General features: G+C 42.8%; 1 protein-coding gene across 1 annotated transcript in view; it reads left to right on the plus strand.

The window, feature by feature from the left end:
- Window positions 1-17,704, plus strand: part of ANO2 (anoctamin 2) — a 153,894-nt gene that overhangs the window by 64,618 nt on the left and 71,572 nt on the right. The window contains exon 13 of the mRNA XM_083738731.1: window positions 9,003-9,086. Within this exon, the coding sequence (XP_083594857.1) occupies window positions 9,003-9,086 (84 nt within the window). The remainder of the gene's footprint in view (window positions 1-9,002; window positions 9,087-17,704) is intronic.

Raw genomic sequence — 17,704 nt, forward strand, 5'->3', positions numbered from 1 at the left:
AAGGCGTTTGCATAAGTAAAAAATTTAGGATTTTGTTTTTTGTTTCCGAGATGGGAAGTCTCAGTTTTCATTTGGAACAATTATTTGGTCTTTAGCTTGGCTCACATGGTTTTCAATAAGTGTCTGGCAGCTGGACTGGCTTCCTTCCAGCATTAGTGGATGTGTGTGATGTGGATATATATATATATATTCTCCGTACATGGATATTTAGACTTCCTCAACACATCAGAGTCATTTACAATATTGTTCTAAGTCAAACCGCTTTCCCTCTCTTAAACAAAGATCTTAATTCCACTGGCTTCGGCACCGGTGTGACTCCAATAATTCCAGCTAAACCACACTGGTGAAAATAAGTTCGGAATTAAACCCAAAGATCAGAAACTTGTGAGCTTAAAGCTGTCTTTGGGTGTTTTTCATTTGAGTTAAATCAAGAAAGGGGCACAAGGATCATTGGACTACCTCTGTCCCTTTTGCTGATCTCCCCAGACTTCAAAGTTGGAAACTTTCTCTGCTCATGGAGTCTTCACATACGTTTCAGAAACCTGATTCTCCAGGTTTTTAACACAAATGAGGGGATGCAATGAGCATTCTAGGTGACCAAAATGGTAGCAGGGCAGAGCGATTGCATTCATGTGTACTCTCCCGCTTTCAAGTATCCTTATTACTCTATAGACCAGGGGTCAGCAAACTTTTTCAGCAGGGGGCCGGTCCACTGTCCCTCAGACCTTGTAGGGGGCCGGACAATATTTTTTTGGGGGGAACGAACGAATTCCTATGTCCCACAAATAACCCAGAGATGCATTTTAAACAAAAGGACACATTCTACTCATGTAAAAACACGCTGATTCCCGGACTGTCCATGGGCCGGATTGAGAAGGCGATTGGGCTGGATCCGGCCCCCAGGCCTTAGTTTGCCTACCCATGCTACAGACGAGCAATGGAAGAAGACTATGCTCGCTGGTTGTGACCTATAGACCAAAACGATACACACAAAGAGTGGGTTTTCTTTTTTTTCCTGGAAGAATGCTCAGGTATGAGTGTCATCCATTTGTTCTGGCCACATTTGCCTGTGCTGGGGAGCCTGAAAAGAAAAAGGTGGGGAAGGAGGAGTGACAAGGATATCTCCACATGCTCAGGCCACTGCTAACTGCTGGCCAGGTGGACCTGGCAGGGTCCAGGAGTGCTTCTTTTGCCCCATGCTGGGCTTGATTTTTTTAAAGGTAAGCTAGCGAATCAAGGAGGGATGCAGGTGGCGCTGTGGGTTAAACCACAGAGCCTAGGACTTGCTGATCAGAAGGTCGGCGGTTCGAATCCCCGCAACGGGGTGAGCTCCCATTGCTCAGTCCCAGCTCCTGCCAACCTAGCAGTTCGAAAGCACATCAAAGTGCAAGTAGATTAATAGGTACCGCTCCGGGGGGAAGGTAACAGTGTTTCCGTGTGCTGCTCTGGTTCACCAGATGCGGCTTAGTCATGCTGGCCACATGACCCGCAAGCTGTACGCCGGCTCCCTCCCTCGGCCAATAAAGCAAGATAAGCGCCGCAAACCCAGAGTCGGTCAGGACTGGACCTAATGATGGACACGAATCGACCAAATATGGATAACTAGAGGACTGGCACCCAAGACTAGAAAGATGGAAATCTGCCCAAAAACCTGCTCCGACCATAACGCTTTGAAAATGGAACTGAGACTAAATACAACCGGATCCTTTAGATGGAAAATGAATGACACCTTACTAAGGGATGAGAAGATTGTTAAGAAGGCCCAAAAAACTTTAAAGGACTATTTTGAGATAAATTTAAATACCACTGTGGAAAAAAGAACAATCTGGGATGCAAGTAAAGCAGTCATGAGAGGGTTTCTAATACAACAAAATATGATCAAGAAAAAGCTCTGGAATGAAAAGAAGGAGAAGATATTGGAAAAAATAAGAGATGGAGAGAAAAAATTAAGATCCAAGCCCAAGTTGAAGGAAGTGCTGAGAGAAGTGAAATTTTTCCAAGCACAATATTTGAAATTGATAAATCAAGAGGTGGAATGGAAAATTAAACAAATGAAACAAAGATCTTTTGAATCAGCAAATAAGTGTGGGAAACTGCTAGCATGGCAGTTGAAAAAGAGACAAAAACTCAATACAGTTACAAATCTAGAGATTGAAGGGAGAATGGTTCAGAAACCCGAGGAAATTAGAAAGTGCTTCCAGAGATATTTCAAAGAACTTTATTTACAAGGGCCGCAGAAAGATTCGGAGGTGGACCAATTTCTTAAAACTAACGGATTACAGAAAATACCTCAGGAAATGAGAACAACCCTGAATAGTAATATCACACAGCAAGAAATTGAAAGTGCCATTCAGAACCTTTAATTAGGTAAATCTCCAGGCCCCGATGGACTTACCTCCAAATATTATAAGGTTTTGAAGGACTATTTGATACAACCTTTGTTGGAGGTCTGTAACCAGATTATGGAGGGGAGGAAGGCACCGGAAACGTGGAAAGAAGCTTTCATCACATTGATACCCAAACTAGAAACTGAAAAGACCCAGCTTAAGAACTACCGCCCCATCTCACTCCTAAATGTGGATTACAAAATTTTTGCGGACATTTTGGCAAGTAGGTTCAAAAAAATGCTCAATGAAGTGATCCATAAGGACCAGGCCGGCTTTCTCCCTGGTAGGCATTTGTTTGATAACACAAGAAACATTATTGACATTTTGGAACTTCTACAAACAAATCTTAACACTAGAGCGGTGTTAATTTTTATTGATGCGGAGAAAGCCTTTGACAATATCTTTTGGATGTTTATGAAGAGAAACTTGGAAGGGATGGGAGTGGGGCGGGGGTTTGAAAATGCAATAGAAGCAATATATTCAGAACAAAAAGCCAAATTGATAGTAAACAATGTGGTGACAGAGGAGTTTAAAATTGAAAAAGGGACACGACAGGGGTGCCCTCTATCCCCCCTATTGTTTATTTCAGTTCTGGAGGTACTATTGAACATGATTAGAAAGGACCGGTTGGTACAGGGGATTGAGGTCGGAGTGAAACAATATAAATTGAAAGCATTTGCAGATGACCTGGTATTAACATTACAGGAGCCAGTCTCTAGTACTAAAAGAGTGTTAGAATTAATTTCTGACTTTGGTCGGGTGGCGGGATTTAAGTTGAACAAGCAAAAAACTAAGGTTCTAGCAAAAAATTTGACAACTACAGAAACAGATGAGTTCCTGAAAGAAACAGAACTAAATGTGGTTAAAAAAGTAAAATACCTAGGGGTGTATCTGACCTCCAAAAATTTGAATTTGTTTAAGGATAACTACGAGAAATGTTGGTCAGAAATCAAAAGAGATTTGGAAACATGGTCAAGATTGAAACTTTCCTTGTTGGGCCGAATAGCAGCTATAAAGATGAATGTACTGTCGAAAATGTTATTTTTGTTTCAGGCCCTACAGATCGTGGACAAGGTGGAATGTTTTGGAAAGTGGCAGAAGGATATTTCCAAGTTTGTTTGGCAGGGCAAAAAGCCCCGAATAAAGTTTAAAATATTAACTGACGCGAAAGAAAGAGGGGGATTTGCCCTGCCAGACTTGAGGTTATATTATGAATCTGCAGCCTTCTGCTGGTTGAAAGACTGGATTTTACTGGAAAACACTGATGTCCTAGATCTGGAAGGGTTTGACAATGCTTTTGGGTGGCATGCGTATTTGTGGTATGACAAGGTTAAAGTGCACAAACTGTTTAAAAACCACATTGTCAGAAGAGCAATTTTGATGGTCTGGACAAAATATAAAGACTTACTGGAGAGTAAGACTCCGAGGTGGCTCTCACCGGTGGAGGCCAAGGCACGTAAGAGACTTAACATGGAGGCCAATTGGCCTAAATATGGGGAAATAATTGAAAAAATTGGAGACAATTGGAGGTTGCAGAGCTTGGAAAAATTAAAAAACAAGGTGCGAGATTGGTTGCACTATGCACAAATTCAAGAGGTTTTTAAAGTGGACAAGAAGGTTGGATTCCAGGTGGAAAAATCGAAACTAGAGACAGAACTGCTAGAGCCAGAAAGTAAACTACTTTCGAGAATGTATAACTTGCTGCTTAAATGGAATACTCAGGATGAGACAGTCAAATCCGCCATGATAAAATGGGCGCAGGATCTGGGGCATAACATTATGTTTGAAGACTGGGAAAGGTTATGGAACACCGGAATGAAATTTACGGCATGTAGTGCCTTGAAGGAAAACATTATGAAAATGATATACCGGTGGTACATGACCCCAGTCAAGCTTGCTAAGATATATCACCTGTCTGACAATAAATGTTGGAAATGTAAAGAGGCGGAAGGGACATTCTTTCACCTCTGGTGGATCTGCCCGAAAGTGAAGGCCTTTTGGGAGATGATTCATAATGAACTAAAAAAGGTACTTAGATTTACCTTACCTAAGAAACCGGAGGCCTTCCTCCTGGGCATGGTGGACCAGAGAGTGCTTAAGAAAGATAGAACTTTTTTTATGTACGCCACTACAGCAGCAAGGATCCTGATTGCAAAGCATTGGAAGACACAAGATCTACCCACACTGGAGGAATGGCACACGCAGTTGATGGACTATATGGAACTGGCCGAAATGACTGGCAGAATCCGAGACTTGGGAGAAGAAACAATTGAGGAGGACTGGAAAAAATTTAAGGACTATTTGAAAAAACATTATAAGCTGTATGAATGTTAAAAAATGCACCTTTTAGGAAATTCCAGCTTCAGCAATGTTAAACTAAAGAAATGGAAAATAAGGTACAAGAAGTCAGAGATAGAATAATGAAACAACTTTATTGTGTTTAAATGAAAATGTACATGATTTGGGTTATAACACATTTGAAATTGGGTAACATGATAAAATGAAGGATACAACAAGTATTGAAACAAGTTAACAAATTGCTGATGTTCTGTATTACAGAGAATGCAGGGTTGGGAGGATGCGGGGAAGTCCAGTTGATTTGGAAAAAAGAACATGAAAATTTGTAACCTTTCTATTTTATTCTTATAATCTGTTCTTTATTCTTTTTTCTGCACTTTATAAACTTAATAAAAAATATTATAAAAAAAAGGACTGGACCTAATGGTCAGGGGTCACTTTACCTTTAGGGAAGCAAGGAAGGAGTTGAGGTATCTTTGCAGACTCAAGCCTCTGCCTCTCACCAGTTAGATGGCGTTGACGGTGAGTGCTTCCTTTGTACCGTGGAGGGGTTTTTCTGAATGCCCCCATATAGAACGTGTGAGAGAGATTCAGAGGTGATTTGTCTGAGAGAGAACATGTATTTGTGATGTGGGAACAGTGCTTTTTGGGGGGGGCAGGGGTATGCATACCCCTAATCATTTTGTGAATCTTTGTACTTTTGTCCATTTATTGTATTTATTTTTCCCGATTTGAACAATAAAATGGTGGTTTTCCTGAGTCAAAATGAGAGTACCCCTAGGGGGGAAAAGCACTGTGTGGGAGGGAGAGAGGGAGATCATTGTGTTCTCTGTGTGTGAGAGGAAAAGGGAGGTGTATTTTATTTTATTACATTTATATCCCACCTTTCCTTTAAAGAATTCAGTCTCCCCTCCCCTTTTTATTGTGAGCTAGGCTTAGGACAGGCTTCCCCAACCTCCACCCTCCAAATGTTTTTGGCCTACAACTCCCATGATCCCTAGCTAGCAGGACCAGTGGTCAGGGATGATGGGAATTGTAGTCTCAAAACATCTGGATGGCTGAGGTTGGGGAAGCCTGGTTTAGGATGAGAGACAGTGACTGGCCCAAGTTCACCTAGTGAACTTTATGATCCCTAGTTTTATGGCTGAAGCTCCCAGGTCCTAATTCAACACTCTAGCCTCTCCACCACACTGACTCTCTGACATATGTGTGGTTGGGGAGAGATGCACTTGGGCAGAGAGGGAGAGATCTTGGGTGAGAGAAAAAGAGAGAGGGGGGGGGATCTCCCTATCATATATTTAGTATATTGCATCAGGTATTAGTTATTGTATCAGTGGTCTGAATACTCCACATAATTTAGCTTTCTGGAAAACGTGAAACCTGCTGAACTATAAATATTTATCATATTTTACATTCAGTGAAACATTTCAAATACGGTTTGGCGCCACAATGACCATAGCTGTCGGTTGATGGACTGTTGTAAGCCGATGGAACTGTTGGTAGGGGCCGAGACCGGGGAGGGGAGACGGTGAAAGAAAATTGGGAATTTAAAGTGTATATATTGAGATTATTATTTTTTAATTGCTTTTAATGAGAGATGGAGAAATCGTGGAATGGAATTTTTATGACCCTAGGGGAAATGTTTTAAGAGAATAGGTTTAAATATATCAGTTTTAATGAGAAATAAGATTAAATAAAGTAAAAGTGGTTGGCTAATTGGTGAAAGAGAGAATGGAAAATTACAGTATATTAAGATAAATTATTAGGATAAAAATAAAGATGAAGGATTTGCTGAAATATCTATTTGAACTAGAAAACAAAGAGGGGAGGTGTGAGGAGGTCAAGGAAATAAGTCATAGAAAGAAAATTATGTAAAGGTTTAACTTGTTTTGGGTTTTTTTCTTTTTTGATTGTATGTATTTTCTAATTATTTTTTTCCTTTTAATCTGTTTTTGCTTTTTTATTTTTTGCATTTTTTCTTGGAAATGTCTTGTTTTTCTGTATTGTGTTTTTGGTAATGTTTTAAAACCTGAATAAATATTATTCCAAAAAAACACACAAAAAACAATGACCATAGCTGTCAACTTACAGATTTGAAATTAAGGGACCAGCAGCCTCGAAAATAAGGGATCAGCAGCCAAAATAAGGGATTTTGCTACTGCAAAGAGTTACTTACATTGGTAGGATTGACAGATGCTGTCAATCCGGCATGAGGTGGTTGCAGCACCGTGGCGGCCGCTGAAGCGCCGCCCTTCTCCATCCCTCCCCATCCCCTCCTCTTCCTCCTCCCTCAGGCTGCCTCCTCAGCTGCCACCACCACTGCTGCCTCCGGGCTCGCGTGCTGGAGTCTCTCTCCCTCCCCCCCCTCTAGGGCAGAGAAGGGCCGATGGAACTCCTTGCGCCAGGACGACAGCGTCAGCACTCTCTCTCTCTTGTGGTGGAGGACCCCAAACTGCTGCTTCCCTCCCGAGCCGGGCGAGCATGAAACCTGGGAAATTTAAGGGACATCATCAATAAGGGATAGCAGCGGGACACGGCACTGGGATAAAGGAGTTTCCCACCAAATAAGGGACGGTTGACAGCTTTGCACAATGACACCCCAAATGATGTAATTGCTTCAGATGCTTTGTATTTAAAAAGAAAGCTGGTCCACTAAGCTGAGCCCATGAATAGCCCATCTGTTGCTTGACTAGTCTCCTGTTTTTGCTGCCTGTGTCGGTTTGCACAGGATCAGAGAAGTTGTCAGGCAAAGGACACTCTGGCTTCGGCCACCAGCCACAGGAATAAGGTCTGATGCGAAGCTGCACCGCTTCTGTTCAAGCAAGAACACCAGGAAGGAAGTATGAGCCTTCCTGAACTGGTTATACAGTCCTGTTTACAACTCACTGCTCTGTTCTAGCACTGTCTGAGTGATCTCCCTCATCTCCTCCTGCTCATTGTCATTTTAGTTTGTAAGCCTCAGGACAGCGCTTGTGCCTCATTTTCGTTTGTGAATAGTGCCTGCCACTATAGTTTTCTACCTGATATTAGCTGCTCCGAGAGATAATTGTTTGAGTGAGATTGAAATATAATAAATAAATAAATAAAATATACATTTGCCGGGCAGGATTTGATTTGGTTCATGAGTTGTGTAGGTCTCATCAATATATATTCATTTGAAACAGACAACAGGCAAAGTGTGTTCTCCCTCATGGAGAGCACGTGTTGCGGTCGGGGCTGATGAGACACCTCACTGTTGCTAGGCAAAAGGTTTGGCCATCTTTAAGCAGGGGCGGGCTATTAAATTTATATGTTGCCATTTATTGATTGACAGCCCTATTTGTTAAATACAATGCACGCAGCGACGAACTTCCTCTTTTCGCTGCGTGATTCGGATCACCTGCCCTCCCTTCCCTAAGTTTCGGCTGTTTGCTTGACCTTGCTATGCCTGTCATGGGGTCGTCTGCTTTGGGGCAGGGGCCCGGTAGGAATTTTGTCCATTTGACTGATTGGCTGGTGCCATTTGGTTTTGCCTACTGCGTAGCAAATCGTCACAACTTGTAAGGTTGCGGTTAGGCATTGGTTTGGGAATTGGTTGGTGGAGGGGTATGGATTTGGCTGTGCCCTCCAAAATGCTGCTGCTGCAAGGGTTTTCTGTTAAAGGAACCCAGGGGCTCCCCATGCTTTTGTCCGAAACCCCCTGGCAAGGGGCTATGGCCACACAAGAGCCCCTGGGAGCATTCTGGGGAGAGGTGAGACATGATTCCCAGTCCCGTCTCTCTCCCCAGGTGACTTACCCTTGCTGACTTCGCGGGGTGTGTGTGTGTGAATGTCAGAGCTGTCCCCGTGCGGGGTCAATTAGTGCTACCAATGCCTAAGCAACCACTCACATTGCTGTAATTTGAATAAAGTTGTGGCCAAAATTATGCCAAAAAACTTAAACAAAAATTAAGTGTCATTGTGTTTTTATTTGGGGTGTCTTGGGGACCTCGACGTGCAAATGCCGCATCTTGTTTCAAAACCAGTTATAAGGTCCAGTGTGACTATTTTAATTCAATTGTTTATTTAGTAAGTATTGGAAGATGTTGGTTCTAAATGTGTTCTCCCTTCCTCTCCACTGCCAAAAACGTCCCAAGGAACTAGTAAAGGTTAGACTTCTTTTTCCATTTTGATAACCATATCAGTGTTACAGTGTAACCAGATAAGTATTTCTTATCTGATTGGTGTGTTTTTTAATTGTGAGCTACTGAATCGTGTATCGATGTGCTTTTATTCCATTTGATTATATACGAATCTTCTGATGTTAAATCTGCACCACATTTTTACATTTTTCTTTAGGAACATCCCAGACCAGAATATGAGACCAAATTGCTACAGAAGAAATCCCAAACCGAAAAATGCAAAAAAACATGTCAAGATGAGGTATGACATTTCAGTTTTACCGTAAAACAAAATGACTGCCTTGGTTTCTTCCATCTGTCTGTCTGGTTGTTTTAACTGTATTTAGTTTTGAAATTGTTTTGTGGGTCTTTGGACTGCAATAAAGTTTTGATTTGATTTGATTTTTTACTGTATTTTTGCCTTCCATTTCTTTTCAACATGCATATTATGTTTTTCTTAGGGCCATAACCTTTAATTGATTAAAGCCTTGGTTGAATAAACCAGGTTTTGCTCCAAAAGAGAAATTCTTGCTTCTTTTGAGGTGGATGGGGAGGGTGCTATTTTGATTTTGTTGTGTTCCTACAATTGAAAATGAAACGGATAATTTTCCATTGATGAATGGTGGTTGTTGTCCCATTAAACTTTAATTAGTTTAATGTAAATGCCCAGTGCGCTTCCATCGTCACAAGTCCCACTACAGCAGAGTATTTCGCACAGCAGTTGAAGAGCAGGAGAGGCAGTATCTTTTCAAAGAGGAGTCTTGGAGCATGCGGTTTGTAACTCAAAGATAAGGTTTATTTACAAAACAAAAAAACAACCCTGGCGAAGAACCACACATCTCAGCAAACACGCCCAAAAAGGGGAGAAGGGAAGAACAAACACACAGGAGACTATTTATACAAACTCATGTTCCTGGAAGCCTAATGACCTCCAGCTGCTCAGTGATTAGAGCGTTTCTGCTACCCTTTAACCCTTTGATAGCAACACCCCCTCTCGCTCGTAACACTGAGCTGTACCAACCTTAATTCAAATTTAAACCTGAACAGAAACATTTATGAGATTGCGGACCCAAAGCTTTCGTAAAACCGTCTGCGAGATTTTCTTGGCTTGGACAATACTTTAGTTCAATTAAACCTTGTTTTACACTTTGGCATACATTTTGATAACGGATATCCAAGTGTTTTGTGTGTGCCTTGAATTGACCTGATTTAGCTAGTTTAATACAAGGTTGATTGTCTTCCCACACTCTGATAGGTAGGGAACATTCTCCAAACAATTCTTGTACCAGTTGCTTATAAAATTCCAGTTCTCTACATACATCTGATAATGCATTGAACTCAGATTCAGTTGAACTTAAAGCTATAAGTGACTGCTTTCTTGATCTCCAACCAATCAGTGCATTTCCAAATTTTATCGCCATTCCTGACACTGATTTTCTATCTGGTCCAGCATCTGCCCAACTGCTGTCGGCCCAACATTCAAGTTGTGTGCTGCCCTCTGCTGATAGTTTTAAGCGAAACCTTTTGGTAGTTTGGAGATACCTTAAAACTCTTTTTACTCCTTGCCAAGCATGCATTGATGGTTTTTCAGCTTGTCTACACAGCATGTTGACAGCATATGTTATATCGGGCCGAGTCCACTGTGCAATGTGGAGTAGACTGCCTATCGCTGACTGGTAAACCCCGGGATTACTGAACTCTGTCTGTTGCTCGGCTTGAGCATCCTTTGTGTAACTTAACTCCATTGGGGTTTTAACACCAGCACAGTTGTCCATTTTAAACCTTTCCAGCAACTGCTGGATCTTAGCTTCTTGGCTGAGCCAATAGTTCCCATTTTCATCTTGCTGAATTTTAACTCCTAGATAAACAGATACATTGCCTAGTGATTTTATCTGAAACCTTTCTCCAAGCTTTGTGGCAAATTGTTGTGCAAGTTTATCATCCTTTCCACTGTATAATAAATCGTCAACAAATATCAAAACTGCTTCTTGTTCACATCCCGAGCCTTTTAGATAAAGACACGCATCTGCTGCGCTCTTTCTGAACCCCATGCTCTCTAGAGCATCGTTTAAGCAGGAATTCCAATTACGGGCGGACTGTTTCAACCCATAAATGGATTTGTGTAGGCGCCAGACCTGGTTTGGCTTGTCTCCTTCAAAACCTGGTGGTGGTGTCATATAGACTTCCTCCTGTAAGTCTGCATTTAAATAAGCCACATTGACATCAAAATGAAACAGCTTATTTCCCTTCTTAGCTGAAGAGGCTAAAAGCATTCTTAATGACTCCGATCTTGAAGTTGGGGCATAGATTTGAGAATAGTGAACACCTTTGCGCTGCGAAAACCCTTTTGCAACTAGTCGGGCTTTATATTGCAACTCCTCAGTAGTTGTGGGCTTTAAACGATATACCCATCGACAACCTACAGCTTGTTGCCCTTTCGGAAGCTCTGTACTTGTAAACACACCGAGAGACTTCATTGAAGCCATCTCTTTTTCCATTGCTTCCTGCCACTTAACGGCTTCTGAGCTTGGAAGCTGTTGTACCTCCATATAGCTATCTGGCTCACACTGTGCCATATTTACGTATACACTTGTCACCTTAAACCGCTCTGGCGGCTTGCCCTTTGTGGCACGATTTGACCTGCGCAATTGTTCCTCTTGTGCCCCCTCTGACCGTTGGCTGTCAGAATCTGTCTCAGACTTTATACCTGGACGCGCCCCTAGGGATAAAGACCTCCGTTTAGATACCTCCCTTGGGCTTGGTGTTGCAGGCGACCTGCTTCGCTTTTGCTGTCTGCTAGGCCTACTGACTGGCGATGTTGGAACACCCCTAGATTTTGGCCTTTCTACCTTAGGAGAAGGACCTTGTGCCTGGTCAGAATCTGCATCTGAACCATGTGCACCATCCTCTTCTGGCTCACTACTCTCTGGACTTTCATTCTCAGCATAAATGCCTAAATCATCTCTCAAAATGTCAGGGTTAGCATGTAAGTGAGTCCATCCGGATTGCTCACAAAATTCAGCGCTCCTACTGAGGACCACTCTTGTAGTATCCCCATTTGGGTTCACGAACCTCCAAGATTTGGTGTGTGGTTCGTACCCACAAAAGATGAGTTTCCTAGCCCTTGGACCTCCCTTTTTCCTTAACGCTTTTGGGATAAGTACATAGGCTGGACACCCAAACACCCGAAAGTAATTAATTTTGGGCTTCTTCCCATATAAAGCAAAATAAGGGGTAGTGCCAATCACCGAATTATATACTCGGTTCAGAATATGAGTAGCCGCCTGCCAGGCTTCCGCCCAGTAACTTTGAGGGAGTTTAGCATCAAACAACATAGAGTTTGCCAACTCTTGCAGAACCCTGTTTTTACGTTCGGCCACGCCTCCTTCTTGGGGGGAATAAGGTGTAGACAGACGATGCTTAATTCCCTTTTTCTTAAAGAAATTCTGCAACACAGACCCGGTAAATTCTGACCCTCTGTCTGTCTGAAAAGCAAGTACTCTAGTACCGAATTCAAGTTCCACTGCATGAACCCAATTTTTAACTGTTTCTGCAGTATCTGCTTTTGTTTTGAGAGGAAAAAACCATGTAACCTTTGTTTTGTCATCCGAGAGACACAGTGCATACCTCGAACCTCCCATGCTAGCAACAGGCATTGGGCCACATAGGTCCATATGCACAAGTTGGAATACTTTGTCAGATTTCCTATCTGAACTGGGATAGCTGCATCTATGAACCTTCGCCCTTTTGCATGCAGTACAATCCAAATACTTAGTACATTTGTTCATTTTGCACCCTTCTGATAATTCAGGTTGCCTTTTAACATACTGAAAATTAATATGTCCCAGACGGCGGTGCCATAAATGGACACAAGAATTATGGGTAGGCGTGTTCACACAACCAGCATGAACCTGTTCAACTTCATCTGGACTTGTCTCAAAATAATATAACCCATCTCTGCATTCCACCTGCAAAAGAGATACGTTATTCTTTGAAATAGTGCAAACCCCATTTTCAAACACAGTTTTAAACCCAACTCTATCAAGTTCTGACACAGACAAAATACACCCCTTCAATCCCTTTAGCACGTAGGCATCAATTTCTGTTTGCAAACATTTCAAGAACACTGTGCCTACGGTCTCTAAGGAACGTTTAGTTGAATCTGCCATTGTCACAACTTTAAGGGTTTGCAAATGTCTGCAATTCTGCAAACGGACACTAGATGGCGCCACCAGGTGGTGAGATGCACCACTGTCGATCAACCAGCGTAGATTGCTGCCTTGGCCACGCCCTTGCATCAACGCCATTGCTGAAGCCATGTGCTGTGTGCTGTGGGAGTAGCCACGACCTCCTCCTCTTCTTCGACGTCCCCTGGAACTCCTTGTCTGGTAACTAGGGGTAACGGCCTTGGTGCTGTCTTGACCAGGTTCACGTGTGCAATTCCTAATTAAATGGGAAGGGGAACCACAGCGAAAACAGTGTCTAGCTGCAAAAGCATTTACTGTGTGCTCAAACTCAGCATCAACACTCTTAGGCACAGCATAACTCCCCTTTAAAGACAAACCTCTTTCTCTTTGCCTCTTATCCTGTTCATCTGCAAGCCGAGATGAAATGTATTCAAGGGTTAATTCAGTTGAAGGCATAGCTTCCAAAGTTAGAGCTAGAGTCTCATAGCTTTTATCAAGAGAAGACAACAATATGTATGACTGCTGCTCCATAGAGAAAGGAATGCCCAGCTGTCTTAGTTGATTAAAGGCAGACACCATTTTGGCAATATGTTCTTTCACACACGCTCCCGGATGGAGACGTAAATCAAACAAACATCTTGTAGCATGGATCTTGGCCCCCGCAGTGTTTCTGGAATTTAGCCGCTGCAGAACCGTCCAGACCTCATGCGTGTTCTTTAACTCAGAAACATAAGGCATTTGTTCTGGTCCCACTGCCAAAACTAGTAGACCTTGGGCTTTCCTGTCACGTTTCTGTGAAGCTGCTGCTGTTGCTTTGTCTTCTGCAGACGCGTCTGCAGCTGCCTGTAAAGGCGGTGCTTCAGTGCAACTCCACAACTCTTTTGCTTGCAACCAAACCCTTACTCTAGCCTTCCAATCTTGCCAATTTTTCCCATTGAGTCGCGTAAACGGGACAGAAAAACTTTCCTGGGACTCTGCCATCCTCCCTGGGGCTTAGGAACGATACTCACACACCTGTAGACCGTCTCCCAGCTGCTGAGGTGGCTCCTTGAGGAATAAGACGTCTTCCAGCGAGTACAAACTGCTCAGTGCCTGTTTAAAACTTTTCTAGGCACGTTGCAGGACTCAAGCTGCTTTGAAGGCTTTCGTTGTCGGCAACCGCTTCTGACTTCGCTCCAGTCCTTTCATAAATCACTCTGAACTGCACTCCTTATCTCCTTCTTGATGTACAAACAGCCATAACCTGTCCCATTAAACTTTAATTAGTTTAATGTAAATGCCCAGTGCGCTTCCATCGTCACAAGTCCCACTACAGCAGAGTATTTCGCACAGCAGTTGAAGAGCAGGAGAGGCAGTATCTTTTCAAAGAGGAGTCTTGGAGCATGCGGTTTGTAACTCAAAGATAAGGTTTATTTACAAAACAAAAAAACAACCCTGGCGAAGAACCACACATCTCAGCAAACACGCCCAAAAAGGGGAGAAGGGAAGAACAAACACACAGGAGACTATTTATACAAACTCATGTTCCTGGAAGCCTAATGACCTCCAGCTGCTCAGTGATTAGAGCGTTTCTGCTACCCTTTAACCCTTTGATAGCAACAGTTGTTTTTTTTAATGACTGATCCTTAAGCAGTAAAAAAGACTCGTTTTCATAAGATACACATTGACTGATATTTATTTCAAGTGAATTGCTTGGTTAACCACCAGCTTTGGAGAATTCAGTGTTTCTGCTGCCACTGCCTAGACTCTGCAGAGTGGGACAGTCACTGCCACATCAGCAACCCGGCCATTTATGGTGGCAGTAGGAGAAGGACAGGCAGATGGAGTCTGATGCCAGCCAGTGTTGGCTGTAAGAGCATCTTGGAATCCAGCAGATTCTAGGCTGGCTTCGCTCATTTTGAGACTTTCTGCTGTTAGGGATATCACAGGCGTACCTTCTGGTTTCCCTCATATTCAGGAAGCAGAAGAGGTAGGTCTGTACCAATAGGAGGTCAGCTGAATAGCCCAGAGCAGGGGTGCCAACTCCTGGGAGCCCAGCCCTCCCCCGCCCCAAATTTTTAAAGGAATGCCTGGGCTCTTTCCTCAGAGCAAGGTGTTCTGGGCAAGGTGGACCATGAGAGTTTCTATGCCACTGTGGCATTGTTGAGGCAGCTGAAGTTTATTTTTTAGATTTTTTAAAAAAGTTAATAGTTAAACAGCTAAATTTAAAAGAGAATTTCTAACTACAATGGCAAAATCACAGCAGCACAGGCCCTCCCTTTGACCACCTTACCCGAATGCCTGTCTTTGAGAAAATACATCACAGCCTGTTCTCAGAGTGAGGCAGTGGCACAGTGAGACAAGCCGCAGCATTAGGAGTGTCAAAATGATGAATGAGTAAGGTGGTAGGTTGGGGGAGAGAAGGAGCCAGGGTCATGGCGGCAGTGGAGGAAAGGAGGAAGACGGGATTGCTCTGGAGAGCCATAGGAGCTGGCAGGGCAGGCACAGGCAGTGGCAAGCGAGGAAAATAAGCGGAGGGCCTGTGGGGTACTTATTTGCCACCCATCCTGACTGAGGCAATTTGCCTCTTCCTAGAGCTTGCCTAGGAACGCGGGTGACGCTGTGGTCTAAACCACAGAGCCTAGGACTTGCTGATCAGAAGGTTGGCGGTTCAAATCCCTACGACTGGGTGAGCCCCTGTTGCTCGGTCCCAGCTCCTGCCAACCTAGCAGTTTGAAAGCACGTCAAGTGCAAGTAGATAAATAGGTACCACTCCGGTGGGAAGATAAACGGCATTTCCGTGCGCTGCTCTAGTTCGCCAGAAGCGGCTTAGTCATGCTGGCCACATGACCCAGAAAAACTGTCTGCGGGCCCGCTCCCTCGGCCAATAAAGCGAGATGAGCGCCGCAACCCCAGAGTCGTCCGTGACTGGACCTAATGGATGACAGTGCTGGATTTATGTATAAGCTAAACAAGCTATAGTTTAGGGCCCTACTCTCTTGGGGGGGGGGGGCAAAAAAATTAAAGAAAAAGAAAACTGAATGTACATTTCCAAAATATAAGATAAAAAAACAAATAAAATAAAACCTACATACAGCAACAGTGTTTTGTGTTGTGTAGGCTCCTATGATGTAAGTAATGGGCCCTGCCTGCTAGCCTGCTCCCTAAAATATTACTGGTTTGCTCATTTTTATATACAGTGGTACCTTTGTTCTCAAACTTAATCCGTTCCAGAAGTCTGTTCCAAAAGCAAAGCGTTCCAAAACCAAGGCACGCTTTCCCATTGAAAGTAATTTGTTGTTGACAAAGGGCAGCTGGATATATAAAGGGCCCCATTACCTTCAGTTGCTTAGGGCCTCATCAAATCTAAATCTGGCCCTGCTGGATAGTAAAGCCCAATAGGCTGGTTAGTCCCCTATATCTAACAATCTTCAAGAGAAGCACTAAGTTTCAATGCAACCAGAACTTCTCAAGGGGTTTTCTCCACCCACCCAGTTCATCAAAGTTTACCATACTGAGACAAACCATCTGAATTTCAGCAGAAGCCAAAACAGTTTCAAAGATGTGTTCAATTTCTTGCAGGAGGGTTTTACACAACCCAACAAAAACCACAGTGCACTTCATAGTGTCATAAATTAAGATACTATAATGCTGCGTTTCATCACTCCTTTGGAGTAATAATTCTCCATATTCTAGTAATGCAGCTTTCATCCCAAAATGAGCATGACTTTCTCACCAGGCTGAGGTTTCCCCATAAAAGGCAAGGAACTGCAACTGAGCAAAGACTGTAGACGATAATATTAGTTCTTCCATTGCCCAGACTATCATGGTGCATTAAAATGTATGCATTGGAATAATTGTTTCCATTAATATCAGTGGCTGTCATGCATGCATAAACCCTGGCAGGATAATGAGGATACGGATAAGCTTTCTGTCTTCTACAAAGCGGATGTTTTGTCCGTTTGATGAAGCTGCCAAGTTAGGAAAGTTTTAACAATATCCATATTCATCAGAGATCCGCTTTGCACGACCCTTGCTCTGCTTTGTTAAGGACAGATGTAGGTTGTAGGACAGATGTATGCATTGTGTTAACCTTTTGCGTGGACTTTGCTTTGGTCAAAACTGTGTTTGGGCTTGTTCAATGGTGTAGCTCCCATAGGAAAGCTAGTACCAGAAACTAGCGTTTTCCTTTAATTTTCACCGATATATATTTATATATAGACACACAAACAAACTTGTGTACCGAAGAGAGTTTGTTGCCAGTACTTACTGCTGTTTTCCCCTTTCCTGTATAAAGCTACCTTTGTGGAGGGAGAAAGAGAGAGAAGAGACAAAGATAAATATGGGTAATAATAGATGCTGATGCTGGAGTCTGATGGATTCTTGAACTCACCATTAATGGAGCCCCCTCCATTAGAATATTCAAATGAATTGCTATGCACTTGTCTAATGTCTAATGTGTTATTGTTAAAGCTTCCTTTTTAAAAAATACCATATTTACTCAAATCTAATGCTCATCTTTTTTTGGCAAAATTATGTTGTGAAAAGTAATGTGCACTTTAGATTTGATTACACATTTACATTCGCCAGCAAATACTTTTTTTTTGGTTTCAAGGTTCTGGAAACTGAGGTGCGCATTAGATTCAATGGCACATGAGACTTGAATAAATATAGTACAGGTTTATTGATTCTTGAGAATGTACCAAATCAAAGG

The sequence above is a fragment of the Podarcis gaigeae genome (assembly GCF_964106915.1).
Source record: "Podarcis gaigeae genome assembly, chromosome: 5".
Lineage (NCBI taxonomy): Eukaryota > Metazoa > Chordata > Lepidosauria > Squamata > Lacertidae > Podarcis > Podarcis gaigeae.